We start from the raw sequence: 19,096 nt of genomic DNA, 5'->3' as shown, positions 1-19,096 counted from the left end.
TCTCTGTGTATGTGCCTCTGTGTCTGTGCGCATCTGTGTGTACACATCTGCATGTACATGCATCTCTGTGTATGTGCCTCTGTGTCTGTGCGCATACACACGTGTGAAGGAACGTACTGCATCTCCACTGCAGCACTGACTCCATCAGGTCAACGGTTCCATGTCAGTGCAGTGTGCATACATCTGTGTGTGTATCTGTGTGTATGTGCATCTCTGTGTATATGCATCTGAGTGTGTGTATACATGCAACTGTGTGTGCATGTGCGTGCACAAATGTGAAGGAACGCTCGGCATTTCCACCGTGGCACTGGCTCCATCAAGACTCAAGTGGAAACATTTAAATGCCTGTAAATGACACTTCAATAACACTGGACTGAAGACAGCACCATCGCAGGGTGTTTGGCAGATTGAGGGTTAACCACAAGGCTGCGTGGAGACAGACATCTTGCCCGGACTTGCCCAGCAGAAGCTTAATACAAAGGAGGTAGGCTCCACCTGGAGCAAGCCTGGGGACCACCTTGGAACGACCCAGCAAGACCCAGCCAGGGCCAGCCCCTTCCTTGCCTGGCCAGCGGCAGGGCAGGAGACTCCACCCAACTCCTGGGGTGCTGGCTGAAGAGGGCCCGCCAGGCACCGCACTGGCTCTGAGGCAGGAGGCCCGGTGGACAGGGGTCGTGCTGTGGAGGGACGGCTGCGGTCGCACTCTGCCTTCAGCTCCAAGATGAGCCTGGGCAGTGCTGCTCCTATGGGGTGTCGGTCCCAGAGGCCCCTCCTCCCCTTCTGTCTCCAGAAACCCAGAGCCCACCTGCTGCTGCTGCTCAGAATGAACACGCCCTGACATGTGCCACATGGCCAGCCGGTGCTCAGAACAGGACACACTGGTGACAGGGGCTGCTGGGCAGGTCATGAGTGTCACTCGGCCGGCTGCTGGTTGCTTCCAGTCTGGAAGACTGGGCCAGCTTGGGGCTAGCAGTCACGTGCTCCAACTTCCGTCCTGCCCAGAGCACCCTTGACCTCCCAAGCACCAGCCAGCCACCTGAAGACTCACCAGCCAGCAGGGACGGTGGCCACTGCAGACGCCTGGTCAGCAGTGGGGTCCCTGAGTGCCAGGACAGTAACAGCACTGTCCCGTCCCCTCCCCCGGTCCACCCTGTCCCTCAGGGAAGGGGTTCACTTGGAGGCACAGCTGGAGGATGGAGATGGGCGTGTGCCTCCATCTCTGGGCACCTTCTGCCCACGGGGCACTGGGCTGACGTGGGGATAGACGCGGGGGGGAGGCGGACACGGGGGCAGATGCGGGGGTGGACTCAGGTGGATTCGGGGACAGATGGGGGCGGACACAGGGGCAGAGGAAGGGATGAACTCGGGGACAGACAGGCTGGTGCTACTGTGTGCAGGCTGCCCAGCCCTTCCTGGGGACAGCGGAGCCAGAGGTGGGCACGGCCCCTCTCCCACCCCCGAGACTCATTCCCAGGGGCCCAGGCCCCCACCGAGGGGCTCTCCCGGACAGGGTGATGATGGTAACCCAACCATGAATGAGTCCCTCGAGGAACACGAGCCACTCGCCCTGGGAGCATCTTTAAACGTAAAGCAGAGGTACCTCCCGTGGTCATCTGAGAGCCGAGCGGCAGTTCAGCTTAACAACCAGTGAAAAGGTCGCTCTGAGCGCTGTGCTCTTTTAAGACCTGTCTCCACGGGATCAAAGTGACACCAGCCACTCGGAAGGCGGCAGGAACCTTAGGGGCAGGGAGTCTACGACAATGGGGAGGAACGACTGGGGACCAGAGGGGGCGACGGTCACACAACTGCCCTCGCATCACTGAATCGCACGTGCAGACACCACGGTGCTGGGAACGCTTTACTGTGTAGACCCTCAAGAACAGCAAGGGCCCTGGACGTGATGGTGGGGGAACAAACAGACCCCAGAGCAGGCCCCTGGCGTGGCTGAGGCACCCCTCCCCACGAGGCCCTGGCCAAGGGGGGCTAGAGCTCCGCGTCTGAGACCCGAGGGGGAAGCAGCCACAGGAACAGTGTAGGAGGACACAGGGACAGTGCTGCTGTGAGGGTCGAGGGCTACCGTCCCACAGCTGACCACACAGGGCAGACCATGGAACCAGCACACCAGGCAGACCACGGAGCCAGCAGCTAATCATATAGGACAGACCACAGAACCAGCAGCTGACCACACGGGGCAGACCATGGAACCAGCAGCTGACCACACACACGGGGCAGACCACAGAACCAGCAGCTGACCATACAGAATAGACCATGGAACCAGCAGCTAATCATAAAGGACAGACCACGGAGCCAGCAGCTGACCACACAGAATAGACCACGTAACCAACAGTTGACCACACAGGGCAAACCACGGAACTAGCAGCTAATCATATAGGACAGACCCCGGAACCAGCAGCTGACCACACGGGGCAGACCACGGAACCAGCAGCTGACCACACACACAGGGCAGACCAAGGAACCAACAGTTGACCACACACACGGGGCAGACCACAGAACCAGCAGCTGACCACACGGGGCAGACCACGGAGCCAGCAGCTGACCACACAGAATAGACCACGTAACCAACAGTTGACCACACAGGGCAAACCACGGAACCAGCAGCTAATCATATAGGACAGACCACGGAACCAGCAGCTGACCACACGGGGCAGACCAAGGACAGCTCTTCATGGGGGTGGGGCATGGTCACTGTCATGGTTTGAACTTTCTTCACACGGTGCACCATGATCACAAAGCCCTTGGGGGGTCACTCAGGCCAACCTACTACTTGACAGGTGGGGAAGTGAGGCAAAAGGGAAGGGACTCGGCCAAAGCCACCACGTGTACCTTAGAACCCCCAGATTCCAGGGATTCACAAAGCTGTCTGCCCAACGCTGACCCAGCCCCCAGGCCAGGGAGGGAGCCAGCTGGCGGTCCCACGAGAAGGTTCAAGGATGTTCTCCTAAGTGAGGTGAGTCAGGCCAGGCCACAGAGGGGCCTCAGGCACGGGGGACAGCACACAGCCTCCCCTGGCTGCCTCGCCCCACGGCCTCCCTCGCCCCCCCTCCCCAGCACCAGGGATGCCTACGGCATCGCTGCCGATAACCCAGATTCTAACCAAGAACTCGCACCCCCACCTCTGTCCCAGTTAGGAGCTAGCCGAACACAAGAATCCCAACAAGCAAGCCACCAGCCACCGAGCCCACCTGCAGCCCAGGCCTCCGGGCACAGAGTGGCCCACCGCCACAGGCCCCACCCACGGCCCCTGGATGCAGGGCCTCCCTCCCCCAGGAGGGGCCTGGGCAGGACGGGCGGGGTCAGAAGACTCTGGTGGCCTCACAGCCCCCACCCCCTCCTAAGAGGCTGGGCCTCGTCTGGGTACGGGGGGGGGGGGAGCACGCTGGTGAGAGGGACCATCACAGGGTGGGGTCAGGACTGCGTACCCCCAGACCCACCCTCTGCAAAGCCTCCTCAGGGCCACTGTTTCACTGGGCCTTCAGAATAACCCCGAGACGGGTGGGTGGTAGGCAGTTCCTCTCCAGGGGAACACGGCTCCCAGCACAGCCAGCACTTGCTCCCAGCAAGTGGCACCCCCCACTGGGAGAGCCGCTTCACAGGGAGGACCCTGGGTCTGGGCCTGGCTCTGCACGCACCCCTGGACCCTTGGTCCCTGGTTGGCCTGGCAATGAGGTGGGTGGGGCCCTCAGTGACTGCCCGGTGGCCTGCCAGCTCTGCTCTGGGACAAGCCAGCTGCCACAGCCTCTCCAGGGGACCCACTGCCCTGTGTTCCCCACACAAAGCTGGGGAGTCCCGTCAGCACCCTGTGGCCCCCGGGGCAGCCTACTGGCCCCTCCCCAGCCTCCCCAGGGCAGCGGTCAGTAGGAGGCAGAGGAAACTGCATGCCGGGAGATTCTGAGGCCTGGGGGTGGGGCCTGTATCACTGTCTGCAATGCCAGATCCCCAAGACTCGCTGGGGAGGCCCGGCCAACATGGCTGATTGCCCCTCCCCTCCCAGCCCTGAAACCAAGGCCCCGCAGCTTGTCTGCTACAGCACTCAAGGCTTCACACCAGTGCAACAGCGGGGACCTGTTCAGACAGCCTCGGAAACCTGACGGGTGGGGTACCTGTGCTCCGTCCTAGGGGTTGCTGGGAGTCGGAGCCAACCCGGCACACCACCACCACCATCAGTGCCCCTAAGTAAGTTACTGAGCTCTAGAGGCAAAGAACCACAGAACCCGGGACACCGCTGGGTGGCTGTGTTTGCCCAGAGCCAGGACAGGTCCGGGTGGGCGGCCTCTGAAAAGCCATGCTGCACTCACGCCCTGAAGGGGGCGGTGCCTGCGGGGAGGGGGAGTCCAGGGGAGAAGAGGGTGCCAGGGTGAGGCTGCTACCCCACCAAGCCCCAGGCCATGTGGGGCACAGGGGAGGAGACGTCCCGGCTCTGGACATCATCCCACCCCGCCCCCTGCAGGCACCACTGCCCGTGTGGCTGGAATGCCGGGCGCCGGCCATGAGCATGAACCCCACGCTCGAATCGGGAGAGGGCTGCTGTGCAGGTGCTCAGGGCAGTTCAGGGGCCCCTGTCCTGCGGGGCCAACTACAGGACCCTCTGCATGGGCAATCGTGGGTAGACAGTGGGGCAAACTCAGTCTGTGACGTCAAGGACCCTGAATGAGGAACAGCTCAAGGTGGGCGTTCCTGGGAGACTTGACTCCACTCAGCAGGCCCTTTCTGAGCCGGTCCCTGTGCAGGGCCCAGGACATGGCAGCACACTTGGTGGGTCCAGGGCACCCTGGGGCCTCACTGAGAGGGGGAAGCAGCACGGGTGGGCATGGGCGAGGCCAGAAGCCTCATGCTGCTGGTGCTGCACAGGGTGCCAGTGGCAGACGGGGAGACCGAGGCCTGGCGCAGCCCGCACAGGGCCGAGAGCCCTGGGCAGGAGTCTGGACCACTGAGACCTCTGTCTCCCCAGCTGTCCTGCAGGAGCAAAGAGCACGCCCCACGCGCCCCCCTCACCTCGTCCAGGATCGCGTCTGAGCTCCTCCACTCAGCATCCAAGGCCCTGCCTGCCCCAGACCTCGGCTCCTGCCACCTCGAGTCTGGGTTGTGGACTGGGCCCTGTGCCCACACCAGCCCTCGAGCAGGGCTTCAAGCACCAAGAGGGTGAGCACTGGGGCTGCGTGTCCCAGAGCCCACACGGGCCAAGCCGGGGCCCAGGGCGCAGTGTTACCTGAGTAGCTGCCGGTGGATTTGATGTACATCTGGCCGTACTGCTCCTCCACCATGGTGTCGTAGGCCTCGTCGTCCTCGTCATCCTCCTCGTTGTGGTAGGAGGTGGGGCTGTCGGTGGTGGGCAGGCTGCTGGCCCCTGGACTGGTCCTCTCGCCCTGGGTGTAGGGTACCGGCTGGATGCTGGGGATGAGGGTGGCCAGGCTGGGCACCCCGTAGTAGGAGACTCGGGGCAGCTTGAGAGGGGCAGCACCGGCTGCCACCGCGGCGCCCGAGGCCACTGCCACACCGTCCCGGGGCCCTGTCTCCAGTGGGCGCTTGGGGACCAGGTTGGGGCCAGCGGCCGGCGCCAGCTCCATGGCTTCATGCTTCACGCGGGTCAGCAGCGGGATGGGCACCGAGGGGGACACAACGTAGGACGTGGCGGTGGCGGGCTGCAGCTGGTTGCAGGGGCTCTGGGGCGCGGAGCTGGCGTCCTCGATCATGGCGGTCTGCGAGTCGCAGTGGGGCGAGCTCACCTTGAACATGAGGTCGGTGCCTCGCTCCACTATGTGCTGAATCTGCAAGAAGCCAGCCGTGTACATGACCACGAGCTGCTCACTGGCCGCCATGGTCAGCTTGCCCGTGTAGCAGAAAGACAGGATCTGCTGGAAGCAGCCGGGTGGCACCGTGCCTGGCAGCTCGAAGGCGCTCTTGCTGTTGCCGCTGAACAGGTCCCGGAAGTAGAGGCTGCTGGCGGCCAGCACGGCACGGTGGGCCTTGAAGGCCTGGCCCTTGACCACGATGGACACATCGCAGTAGAGGCCCAGCAGGCGCTGCTCGTTCAGGCAGCCCAGCACAGTGTTCCCGAAGTTGGGGATCTCAATGTGCAACATCTGGGACATGGCGGGTGGCAGGCACGGCGGGTGCGGGGGGCACGCCTCAGGCTGTCAGCACGGGAACAGCCCCAAGGGGCTCATCTGTAGAGAGGGCAGGAGACACGGTCAGGTCCTGCTGGGCGGTCCCGACGCGCCCCTCCAGCAGCCCACCCTCGAAAGCCACCCTCGAAAGCGCTGTCTCCCCAGCCCCTCCCTGGCCAGAGTCACCTCCAGAGCTGGGCCTCCCCAGGTCTCCAGGGAGACAAAGCGGCAGAGCATAATTGCTAAGACGGTAAGCGGTGTTCCTCGCGGCCAGCCAGAGGCTCCCCATCCCCGTCCCCGGGAGAGTCTGCCAAAGCCCTCCCCCGAGACATGGAGCCACGAGCCCCCCCACCCTGCAGCACAGAAGACAAATGACAGAGCTGTGACCTGTCTGAGGACACGCAGGGGGAGGGGCAGGAGGGAGCCACTCCGTGCCCCAGGAAAAAGTTAGGGCTCGCGGAGGGTGGGAGGGCAGGGCGCAGCCTCCGGCTTCTGCTTCGGCTGTTTTTCCTGTTTCTCCCCCCACCCCCCCGCAGAGGCTGGGGGGGGCGGCTCCCTGCCCTGACACCGGCTGACAGCTGCATCCCTGCGGGCGGAGAAGGAGGGGTGGGACCACCTGGGGGGTGCCCAGGGAAGTGGGCTGAAGTAGGAGACCCTAACCGGGCCCCCCAAGGGCTTGGCCACCTCTGACCCCCCAAGGAGAGGTGCCCAAGCCTGAGGGGTCTGAGCCGGGCCGGGGCTCGGAGCCACCTGGTCCCTGAGCCCCCGTTGCCGCTGTGGTCAGGAGTTGCGAGCCTGTCGCAGAAGCACGCTCACCGCTTCCCCCGCTCCCAACGCCAGCCAATCCCCGCTGCTTGCTCTGAGCCCAGGTAACTAAAGGGGTCACGGGGGGGGGTGGAGATTGGGGGACACAGAGAGCCACAGAGGGGCGTCAGCCTCTCTGGTCCTCCCGGGGCCAGTGGTGCTGACCTCCCCCTGGGCTAGGAAGGGGCAGGGGAGGGGATAGGCGGGAGAGGGCGCCAGCCCAACTCTGGGCAGGCCAGCCAGTGGCGTACAAAGGGCCACCTGTCCCATGGGAGCAAGTGTGGCAGCCAAGGGCAGTGGGGAGGGGTCCCGGAGGGTGGGGTCCTCGGTGTGGGGCAGGGGCAGGGCAGGTGGGTGCCTGCTCAAGGAGGGCCCGCAGTGCCCACTGGGGCCGCTGCGGATAACTTGCCGGCCCAGTGGGCGGCTGCAGCTGGCAGGGGACCTACCTTTGGTCACTGCTGCCCGCACGGCACTGCCCGCCCGCCCGTGGAGCCGCTGCGACCCGCACCGTGGCCGCCCGCCCGCCCGCCCGGACTGCAGCAGCGAGCGGGCTCGCGGGGCGGGAGGGCGGAGGAGGGCCGGTCCCGCGCGGGCGCCGCTCAGCTGCACCCGCCCGGCTCGCCCAGGCAACGCACAGCATCTAAATGAAGAGGCCGGATGCAGACGCGCGTCCCGGCAGCGCCCGGCGATGAATAGCCGCCTTTGATTCGGGCGCCGGGGCAAATGCCAGCTCCCGGCCCGGCTTTCAGAACAGCGGAGTGGCGGTGCCAGAGGCCCGCGCGGCCCGGGTGCTGGTACCGGGCAGACTTGATGACTCACCGCAGTGCAAACAAAGATGGCAGAGACTACACACAGTACGCGGGGAAGCTCCCGGCCGCAGCCGGCCGCCCGGAGATTTATGGTGCAGTCCTGCATATGAATGACTCCGGGAACGGCCCCCTGCCACCCAGTGCAGCGAGTGTCAAAGCATTTCAACTATTCCAAACAGTCTGCGGGGCGGGTGGCCCGCGCAACTCCTGGGGGCAGGGGAGGGGGACATGAGGAGACGGGGGAGGGGACAGAGGAGCAAAAAGGAGGCACAGAAGTGGTCGGACAGGGCAGTGGCCCCTTGGTGCCCACCATCTCCCCTTCCCCATAAGGACCCTCAGCCATGCCCCCTGCCTGGGCCACTGGCCCAGCGGGTCTGGCCTCAGCGTCCCTTCCTGTGCCCTCTCCGCGGGCAGCCACCCACACCCTTCATGTCCCCCCCCGCCCCGCCCAACTCCTTAGAAAAGGAGCCACTTGGAGAACATGGCTGTGGCCCAGGCACCAGGCACTGACCACCCACCCCGGCAGAGGCCCAGGCATAAGTATAAGTGCCCACATCTCGGCTGCGGCTGGGCCGTCGCCAGGCAGAGCCGCTCTCTAAGTGGTGAAACCACCCTGCGAATACCGGTTCCGCAGTGTCTGACACTTACTGGCCCCCTTCTGGGAATGGGAAGGGATGCGTGTGTGTGTGTGTGTGTGTGTGTGTGTGTGTGCGCGCGCGCGCGCCCGCGCCCGTGCGCGCTCGCGCACTTGGCTGGGCTCACTGCCACCCCCTGCAGGCGTGTCTGGCCCTGGGGAAAACCACTGGACCACCCTGCCTTGGTTTCCCCATCACCACCTCCTGAGGCTCCAGAAGAGCCAATGCAGGAAGGACGGTCCCCCCACCCTTTCCTGCACAGTAACCCCTACGGGCAACACACTGAGGGCAGGGAGGTGAGGCTGTGCCCCCCAAACTCCCAGTACCCCCCCAACACCAAGAGGAAGACCACCCAGCACCCCCATTCACACAGCAGGCTCCACTCCCCCCGACAGGAAGCCGCTGAGCGGGGCGCAGGAGGCACCCAGGTGGGGACCAGCCGGCCAGCTGGCCGAGCCACAGCATCTTTGGAGCTGACACTAGGCCTCCCACCTAGAGCCGACGGGAGGGGACAGTGCAGGAACGCTCACAAACCTGTCCCAAAGAGTTGAGGCCTCGGGGCAGGAGCCGCTCAGACACCCTGGGGCTCCCATGCCCCAGCCAGTGCTCAACACTGGGACAAAAGATGTTCCGATGCCCAGTGGTCACCTCCAGGCTGACTGGCCAGAGTTCAAATCTGACCTGGCCACCGAGCCCGGGTTGAGTCTCCTAGGCCTTGGGGTCCCCACTCACTCAACTGCACATCCACAGTGCCACCTCCCCACATGGAGGGCTGACACAGGCAGTGTGCAAGAAGGGCCCTGGCTGAGGCAGCTCAGCCCGGCGGGCTTCCTGGAGGAAACGGCAGCTTGGAGGGGCCAATGAAGAGCTCCGACACCCTAGTCCCACCCCCACCTTAAGCCAACCCTCTCCAGCAACACCCTCAGGCCACACTGCCCACTCCACTCCCGCTGTCCCCAGCCCGCCCCTGGGCCACACAGCTATGTCATCACTTCTGCCACATGTACACACGGGGTTCTACAAGACCCCTCCCCGGGCAGTCTCACCAACCCGCACAGCCCCTGCCAGAAGTCCTGTCGTATCCCAGAAAGGACTGTGGTGACCCCTTCCCAGGGCCCAAGAGAAACCCGACGCCCCCAGGATGAGGGGGCTGGCACTTGAGTGGGGCACAGTGTCCAGCCCCGGCAGCCCCAGCACAGGCGGTCGGGGCATGGCAGTGCCAGACCTGGTAGTCAGCCGACAGTGGGCCCGTGACGGGGTGGTGAGTGTGGGGGACAGAAGCTCTCACCAGGAAAGATGGCAGGGCGGGCACCCTCTGAGTGGCTGCCTAGCCCGGTGAGCAGAGGCCAGCAGAGGCCAACCTATGGGCCCCGGCCACCCAGGAAAGGGCTCCGCAGAGGACAGTGACACGCATGGGTCCATCCCTGCTACTGGAAGGTCCAGCCTGGGGCACCACTTGCTGGACCACTCAGTAGGCCAGGGGCCAGCTACTTCCTGTCCTCGTCCCGACCTCATCAGTAACATGAGGCCACAGCGTCCCTCGAACACTGCCTCACACCCCTAGAGGGACACCATGGGCTGAGATGACACTGGAAGTCCCCGTCCAGCCTGGCACAGGCACAGCCTGGTCCCCTCCCAGGAGTCACTGCATTGGGACCCAGACAGGCAGAGAGGCAACTGAGCAGGGCTTGGCCCGGGTGGTTCTCCACCTCCCAGACCAGTCGCAGGGCCCTCAGCACCCATCTGCAGGCCAGAGCCCAGGGCCAGGGCCAGACCTGACCCAGAAGGGACCACTACTCCCCTGGGAGGTGACAAGGCTGCTGGGGTCCCCGGGGAACAAGGACAACCACGGCTTCTGCTGCCTGTCCTCGGGCCACCTGCAGGGCGAGGCCGCCCACCCCGGGGAGCAGGCAGGGAGCTGGTTTTAAGTTGCTTCCTTAGAAACCTCGGCTGCAACAAGAACAAAGTCGACCTTCACGGGGAGGAGCTCAGGCTTGGCTTCCGCGCAGGCAGAGCAGCCACGCGAGGCCAGGACCGAGGGGCTGGCGCTCGGGGGGCACCGAGGATGCCAGCACCTCCTCACGTTTCCCTGCGCAGCCCACTTGGCAACCGCCTGTCCCACCCGTGTCTCAGTGTCCCCTGCCATCAACACCCCCATCCCACTCCCCTCCAGGCAGGCAGTAACCCGAGAGCTCTCCCTTCCCCCCGCTGCCACAATCAGCTGGGCGCCGGCTCACACCCACCCAGCAACACCTGGGAAGATAGGCCTGACTCTGCTTCCGAAAGCCCCCCGGGGCAGCTCTAATACACACATAAGGTGCCAGGGGTCAGAACCGACTGCAATGGCTGGTCTCATGGTGCCAGACCCACTGCCCCTTCCATCTGCAGGGCTCCCAGGCACCAAGCCTGAGGGGACAGTGGTGCCCAGGGCCCAGGGGATGGGGGCGGACCAGGCACCCCAAAAACTATGACCCCATCACCAGGGGATCCTTGTCAGGGTGCCCCAGACATCAGCCAGAGCAGGCGGGTCCGTTTCCTTATTTAAGCCCGCCTCCAGCCGCCCCCCACGCCGCACCCCCCACTGAGCTCCTCACCCCCAGCTTCTGCCGTCTCCCCTCCTTGTCCCCCTGCCCCCTCAGCTCCCGCCCCCTCCGCCGCCCCACCACCACCACCATGGACAGCCAAAGGGATACAGGATTCCGTTCCTGCGGGGTCACCATGGCATGGAGAGGGAGGCGAGATAAATTAAATTAAGGAAGACTATGTTGCAGGATTTAATTTCCCCGACCTAATAGGTCCTGGACCTCAACAAACACACAGCCATTAAACACGCACATGGCGGAGGCTGGGGGCGGATGTCCAGCGGAACCCTTCCAGAAGGGCCAAGGGGAGCCCCTCTCCCCGCAGTACCATCCCACGGGCAGCCCGGCCACACACCTGGCACAGAGCCGGCCCCTCACTTGGACGGGGAGGGGCTGGGTGGCAGCACCACGGCACAGCCCCCGTGAGTCAGCCGGCACACACAGGAGACACAGGTCACAGGCGTGCCACCTGACACGATGTGGGCGGACTGGTAAGAGCAGGTGGGCACAGTGCTGGCCCGAAGCCTGCCAGGAATCGTTGGCACTTTCAGTGATAGGGCAGCCCTGTTACCAGGCTGGAGGGCGTCCACTTACACCCCAAGCCTCAGATACCAGCAGCGGCTTCACTCTTCCCCTTCGAAGGGCGCGGGCTGGAAGCTGACCTCTGAGTGGCCGGTGCCTGGCCCTGCCCTCACCTCTGGGCTCTGGGTTGGCATCAAACTTCCAGTTCACTTTAAAGCAAACCAGCCGTCCATGGAAAGTCCAGCCTCCTGGGGATGGGGCTGTAGGGCAGGGTCTCAGCACCCACAGACACTGGCAACACCCCTTCCCTGTGTCCTGAGGAAGGGCTACAGCCCCGTGGCATGCACATGGTGCAGGGCAGTGCAAATGAGAAACCGAGGTCCAGAGAGAGCTGACCCGAGGCTGCTACCCCAGGGCCAGGCACCCGTGGCTAATGCTCACTGTCTTTAGAGCATCAAGTGACAAGAAGGAAATACAAGGACTGCCCCCAGGGACAGGCCTGAAGGCACCTAGGACCCCTGCTGCAGGGAGAAGACTGTCACCTCAGTTTTGCATGGGACTGCACGTGACGTCTTGGTGCCACCAAGGGAGAGTCACTGCTCAGGAACTGCAAGCTGCAGGGGCCACACAGAGTGCAGTCACCAGCTTCTAAGTGTACCCCACGACCAATTGCCCCCCAGGGGGCACCCCTCACCTCTGCCTGTTGCTGCCCCAGCCTAGGAGAGGGAAGGAGCCTGCACTGGGCCTTGGGCTAGGACAGCCATGTGAACCAGCAGCCTCATCCCCAGGTTGCAACAGGGACCAGCCTCCCTGAGAACCCCTGGTCCGGTCCATGGTGCCATGATGCCCAGCCCTAGGGCTGCCTGGAACACTCCTTGGGTAAGGAAGGGTAGGCTGTGCCACTCAGCAGCCTGCCCCTCTCCCTACTGGGGACCCATCCTCAGGTGAGGGGACTGTAGCTGTGCCCAGGGTTCATAGGACCTCCAGAGCCCCTCGACCAGGGCCCCTCAGCACCCTACTACCAGGCAGGCCCTGCCAGCCATACCCACAGGAACACAGGGCATGGTGCGGGCCAGAGCACCAGCACCTGCAGCGGGTGGACAGCAGGAACAGTCCATCTGAGGGTCTGTGTGACCCAGCCAGGCCCACTGTCCCCAGGGGAGCGAGCAGCATTGCCCCACCCACACCCCACTCATCTGATGCTCACCTGCCCATCTGAAGCGACAGCCTCTGACCTCCCAGCCGCAAAGCTCTGACTGGCGCTAGGGGAAGAGGCTCTGGTGACACCATGGGTAAAGCGTCCGACTGCTAACCAAAAGGTCAGCGGTTCAAACCCAGCACCAGCTGCTCCGCAGGAGAAAGATGAGGCAGTCTGCTTCCGTGAAGACTGACAACCTTGCAAACCCTGTGGGGCAGCTCCACTCTGTCCTCCAGGGCTTCTGTGAGTTGGACTCAATTCGACGGCAGTGGGTGGGAGAGCTGAGGCAATAAGGCAACAGGAGAGTGGGACAGAACTTGGCACTTGACTGACCTACAGGGACAGCCCGCCCGCCCGCCTGGACGCACCCACTCCACGCTCCGCCTACAACACTCCAGCAGCCCCGGAAAGGTTCTAGAAGGTTTCCAAAGAATTAAACAGTGTTTTGAGCAGGGCCGACCAAGCCGCTCACCGCTCACCCATATTTGTAATTTAAATATCGTAAGCTCGCAGAATGCCTCCCCCGGGCACCGTTTAATAACTTAAAAAGGCAGCGACTTGCAGTCACGCGGCCTCCTCCCCCATCAGCTGGAGCAGGGCCCCAGCCGGGCCTCCCCTCGGGCTCCCCAGGCCTGGGGCGTCTCGGTGCGAGGCCGAGGCGGCGGGAGGACAGCCGCCGGGCCCCTCCATGGCGCACTAGCACCTGGAGAGCTTGGGGGCCCGCTTCACTCTCCCCGCCCCACCTCCATCCGAGGCCGCGGGTGGACAGAGGCCGAGGACATGGCCGCCAGCCCCCTGGGGAGCCGGGTGCTGAGTGGTGGGGGGAGGGGTCCTGGTGCAGCCAGCTGGCCCCCAACTCATTAGGACAACACTCAGCTCCCTCCTCCCATCTTAATATTCATAGCTGCCTCATTTGCATGACGAGCCATAAATAGTCAGAGAGGTAAGACAGAGCTCCCCGCGTTTCTAATTATTCTCAAAACTCGAATGTAAATCACAACTGGGCTGACACAGAAACATTAAAGCAGCCCCACGAGGCTGCTGAGACCTCTGGGTGGGGGCGGGGAACGGACTCCATGCTGAGAGGGGCCCTGGGGTGCCACAGACCGCAGGCTGCCAGGATAGGGGCACATCCAGGCCTGTCCCAGGGCCCCTCCGGTGTGCAGGATGGAGCGGTGGGGCTGGAGGAAGGACCCACGCAGCACCAGCCCTGCGGGGGCACCCAAGGAGACTGTGGGTCCCCCCGGTGACCTGGCGCCTCAGCCCAAGGGTCACTGCTGCCTGGCCAGCTAGGCACAGGCCCAGGAGAGACGCCACCCTTCCATGGGGCCAGAGGGGGTCCATGCAGGCTCTCTGCCCTAAATCAGGGCCTCCACGGGGACCGGGTTGTGCAGAGGCGGTGGCAGAGCTGAGACCTAGAGGTTTTACGAACAGGAAGCAAGAGTGCCCAGTCCCGCGGTACAGACGGTTAACGTTCAGCTGTGAGCGAATGGGTGAGGTTAGGGTCCCCCTCCCCCCAGACGCCTCAGAGGAAAGGTCTGGAGGTCGACATCCGAAAACTCAGGCACAGAAACCCTGCGGGGCCGCGCTCCACACACACACACAGACACACACACACACACACACACACACAGACGAGTTGGGGCCGCGCTTCACACACACACGCACGCACGCACGCACACACAGTTGGGGTCGCACTCCACACCACACACACACGGGTCAGCGGAAGCCATACTCCACACACACACACACACACACACACACATGTCAGGCCACGCTCTCACACACACACACACACGGGTCAGGGTCACACTCCACACACACACACACACACACACGGGTCAGCGGGAGCCATGCTCCACACAAACATACATACACACACGGGTCGAGCCGCGCTCCACACACACATACAGGTCAGCGGGAGCCACGCGCCACCCACTCCACCTGCACGTGGGCCGCCGGGGGAGCCCCCTGCACACGCGGGTCACCAGGGGTCAGAGTCGACAGGGGACCCGGCACCTGTGTGGGCACCTCTGATACCTCCCTGACCACACACGACCATGTACGCTGGACATTCAACACGAACACAGCAACACGCAAAACAAAGTATGGCCACTGACCAGGCCTCTTCGAGGGCCACCCCCCCCAGACAGCCGGTCAGTTTCCTTGAGGGCCTGCTAACCAAGTCCCACAAGAGAGGGAAGGCTCAGAGGCCACCTGAGTGACTCCCACAGCCGTCTCGCCCCTGACCCCGGCTGGCAGTGCCATGGAGCCAAGGGGCCCAGGGGCAAATGCCTGATGCACGGCTGAGCCACCTTCCCAGCATGTGCACGTGAGGCTCTGGGAGCAGCACTCCGCTGGCAGAAATGCTCCGCCCATTCAGGAGGTCCTCAGTCCCTCTGGCTCCTCATCTGGACTCTCAGAGAGGGGTCCCTGAGCTGTCTGAGGCAGTTAGCCACCTGCAGTGACAACAAAGGCCGCCCAGAGCCCAGGAACAGCAAGGCCACGGCCACGCTCAGATGGCCATGTGACTGTGGGCAGTGCCAGCCCAGGGCTGCAAACCCATCCTTGAGTCACCCCCTTCCCAAGCAAGCAAAGGCCCCGAGACCACGACGTAGCCACTGAGAGGCCACTGAGGGAGGCAAGTTGGGGACGGTGCCCAGCTCTGACCGGTCAGTGAGGCTCCCTGCCTGCCACTGTGAGGACCCTGGCGGGCACCCAGGCCAGTGACACCCAGAGGCCACAGACGTGAAGTCCGGCCTGGGCCACCATAAACACTCCAAGCTGCACAGCCCGGCAAGGGACTGCCCGCAGCAAGCCTGGCCACCGGTACCACCCTGCTTGGGCACTGGCCTCCTCAGAGGATTCCAGGGAGAGCCGCCAGCCCACACTAGGTGACCTGCTCCCATGACCCCACGGCTACAGGGTCCCCACCAGAGTATGCTGCGTGCACCTGCCTCCCTCTCCTTGGAGCCCTGGCCACACAGCCTCCTCCAGCCAGCACTGGGGCCAGCCGCTCGGTCCACACCTCAGCCCCAGCCTGGTCCTGGCCCCAGGATGTGGCCAAGGTGCCATGTGACCCAAGGTCAGGGCACCCCTCATCCCCTCCCAGAGCACTGCAGGGACCGCAGGGGTCCAGGCCCCAGTGACACCAGGGTTACCCACGTTGCCTCTGACTAGGAGAGAGGCAGCGATGCCTGCTGCCCGCGTCTACCCTGGCATCACGCCCGGACCTATTTTTAAGTCCATTTACTAGAAATCCCACAAATTGAAGGAAATGGGGATAATGCAGTAAGAATCCTTGGGGCCAAATCAAAGCTACACATAATTTTCCTTGTGCTCGTTGTAAGAATCTTAACCGCAAACTCAGCTCCCCCAAGCTCTCCTGCAGCCCGGAGCCGGGACTGGCAAAGGCAGAGGCAGACAGAGGAGTCGGGGCTCCTGCATGGGGCCGGGCGGCTCGGGGCTGCCTCCCGGTCGGGCCCTGAGAGGTGACTGACGAAAGGAAAAGCCAACCCTGCGGGCACAGGGCAAGTGGCAGCGGGAGACGGCGGCTGTCCAGAAGGCTCACGGCGGGCAGGCCCCTCATGGGCCAGCGGCCAGCTCCTCTGTGGGGCAGGGCTGGGCCCTCGGGACTGGCTGACTCATCGCTAGGTGCGGACGCACAGTGACCCCGTACAACGGGGAGAACGGCCCCCAGGGCTGCCTAGGCTGCGCTCTCCGTGGAGCCACCAGCAGATCTTTGGGGGAGTTGCGAGCAGGGCTCAAACCACGAGCCTCTCAGTTGGCAGCCAAGCGCTTAACTGTCGTGCCACCGGGGCCAATAGCTCCCGTCTGCTCCCCGAAGCAGCAGCCTGACCGATTCCCTTGCTGGGTGGACATCACAGCTCACGTGGCTCCGAGCACACCGTGGACCAAGTCCCTTCTGCCTGCAGTGGGGTGCGTGACAGCCCCCAAAAGATACATCCAATCAGAAGCTGTGAATGGCCTTCTTTAGAAGAAGATCTGAACAGTAGTTTAGGGTCTGAGGGTGGCCCTGAAGCAGTGAGTCGCGTCCCATTAAGAAGAGAGGACCGTGGCCCTGAAGCAGTGAGTCACGTCCCATTAAGAGAGGACCGTGGCCCTAAAGCCAGCGAGTCATGTCCCATTAAGAGAGGACCGTGGCCCTAAAGCCAGTGAGTCGCATCCCATTAAGAGAGGACCGTGGCCCTAAAGCAGTGAGTCATGTCCCATTAAGAAGAGAGGACCGTGGCGCTAAAGCAGTGAGTCGTGTCCCATTAAGAGAGGACCGTGGCCCTAAAGCAGTGAGTCGTGTCCCATTAAGAAGAGAGGACCGTGGCCCTAAAGCCAGTGAGTCGCGTCCCATTAAGAGAGGACCGTGGCCCTAAAGCAGTGAGTCGTGTCCCATTAAGAAGAGAGGACCCAGAGAGGCAGAGGCAGGAGGCTGGAGGGAGGTGGCCACGGGCCAAGAATGCCAAGGATGCTGCCGGCAGGGAACAGCCGGCCCTCAGAGCTCCAGAGGGAGTAGGCCTGTCCGCCCCGCCTTCAGCCTTCCCGCCTCCAGGGCTGAGAGCATGTGAACCATGTAACAAGATGGACCGACAGTGGCTGCAGCCATGCGAGGACAGCGCGGGGCCGAGCACAGCCCACCCAGCGGCACCACACGGTACGTGGTGTTTCCTTCCGGCAACCGCGGGAACAGACACACCCCGTTATTCCCCCCAGTGCCCACCACCACCCAGCAGCCAGGGACAAGCAGGGCCCAGGCCTCCAGATGAGATGACGGCACAGGGGCACCGGGAAGGGGGCTGAGGGGGCTCCCGCATAAGGTGCCTTCTGGGTGAGACTCAGGCCAAGGGCCCCCCCACTGCTCACGCCTCAGCCTCACGCGGTCTCATGGTTGGAAGTGGTGGCCAGAACGATGAAGGTCACAGAACAAGTGGGGGACCCCACCACCCGGAGTGAGAGGCGCCAGGCATCCTCTGCCTACAGGGCCCCCGCTCCGCAGCCTGGGCTCCGCCCACAGGGCGCCGAGGGGCCACAGTAACAAGATGCCACCAGGCTCTGCAGGCCCGGGGTCCGAGTGCTGGGCACCTTCCCAGGCACAGGGGCAGCGGGGTCCTGCTGTCCCAGGCTCGCTCCCGGATGAACACAGGACACGTGGCCCCGCCCTGCCACAGGTAGGCCTCATTTAATCCAACAGAGAACCTCTGCCAAGTCCCGGTTTCCAAACAAGGTCCCGGTTCCAGGTACAGGGGCAGGACTTGAACATGTCTCACGGGGAACACAACGCCCGTAACACAGGTATCCCGGGGAACACAACACCCATGACACAGGTATCCCGCCGCCCCTCACCAGAGAGCCTCGTCTTTCGCTCTCTCCTGGACCCAAGCAGCCCTGGGTGTGGGGACAGAGGGGAGGGGGAGGCCGCATGGCTCGCTGAGGACTGTCACGAAGCAGTGAAGGGCCCACCAGTGCTACCGCATTCCAAGGTGGCAGAGGCCTGCACCTCAGGGGCTGCGGGAGAGGGGGCAGTACAGGCGGGTCAACCAACTCCTCCCCCAGCTCGGTCCCCTCCATCGAAGGGGCCGAAGGGAAGACCTGGGGAGCCACCAAGCACACACCCTCGGACCCGCAACCACCACCGCAAAAACCAGCAGCTCCCGCTTAGGGGACAGACACCTGCGACACCTGTGTATTCACGCCGACGACCTCCTTCCACGTACAGAGTACAGAGCAAGAAGCTGGGAGGTGGGGCAGAGGGAGCAGCGTGGGGCTCTCTCTGGAGGCAAAAGCGGAAGCCATTCCAGGAACGGAGGACCACGCGTGAGGGAGAGCGGGCACCCTCAGAGGGTGGCACCTGGACCCACAGGCCGCTCTGCCCAGCACCAACCTGATACCAGGATGCCACGCTCTCCTGCCCAGAAAAGCACCCGAGGGAAGACCCACTAGGCCCATAAAAAGCAAGCTGACTGGACGGAGGGTCCAAGCTCATGAAATAGCAAACGGGACCGAACAGACGGCAGCCCACTAAGAATTACCCCAAACGTGGAAAACAGCAGGCAGAGATGATTGCCCGTGGCGGCACTGCCCAGCACTCGGCCACCGGACAGTGCCTTTGACCTCCTTCTACTCAGCAAGGTTATGTGTAAGGCCACTGACTCCCGGTGGAGACAGGGCTGCGGCCCCAGCAGGAACGCGGGCAGCTTCACATCAAGGCCAGCGCTCTAACCCCACGTCCCTCCTTGAGGCCTGACGCGCTTGTGCTCTGTTCTGGGCCACCTTCCACCCTGTGGCTTCCATCACTAACAAGTGAACAGTCCTTGGCCAAGTCTTGCCTTCCACCTGTATCCTGTACAACTTGGCTAGGCCCAAGGGCGGGTGAATACCCAGACCACTAGGCTGGGCCACTATACCGTCC

General features: G+C 63.7%; 1 protein-coding gene across 1 annotated transcript in view; it reads right to left on the bottom strand.

Moving 5' to 3' along the window:
* Nucleotides 1-6,110, bottom strand: part of NACC2 (NACC family member 2) — a 34,431-nt gene extending 28,321 nt beyond the window's left edge. The window contains exon 1 of the mRNA XM_007946938.2: nucleotides 5,228-6,110. Coding sequence (XP_007945129.1) covers nucleotides 5,228-6,110 — 883 coding nt within the window. The remainder of the gene's footprint in view (nucleotides 1-5,227) is intronic.
* Between the last annotated feature and the right edge of the window lie 12,986 nt (nucleotides 6,111-19,096).

The sequence above is a fragment of the Orycteropus afer genome, unplaced genomic scaffold (genome assembly GCF_000298275.1).
Source record: "Orycteropus afer afer isolate SDZICR_OR568_19922 unplaced genomic scaffold, OryAfe1.0 scaffold00174, whole genome shotgun sequence".
Classification (NCBI taxonomy): Eukaryota; Metazoa; Chordata; class Mammalia; order Tubulidentata; family Orycteropodidae; genus Orycteropus; species Orycteropus afer.
Note: the sequence above shows the minus strand (reverse complement) of the source record. Positions and strands in the feature narration are given on the sequence as shown.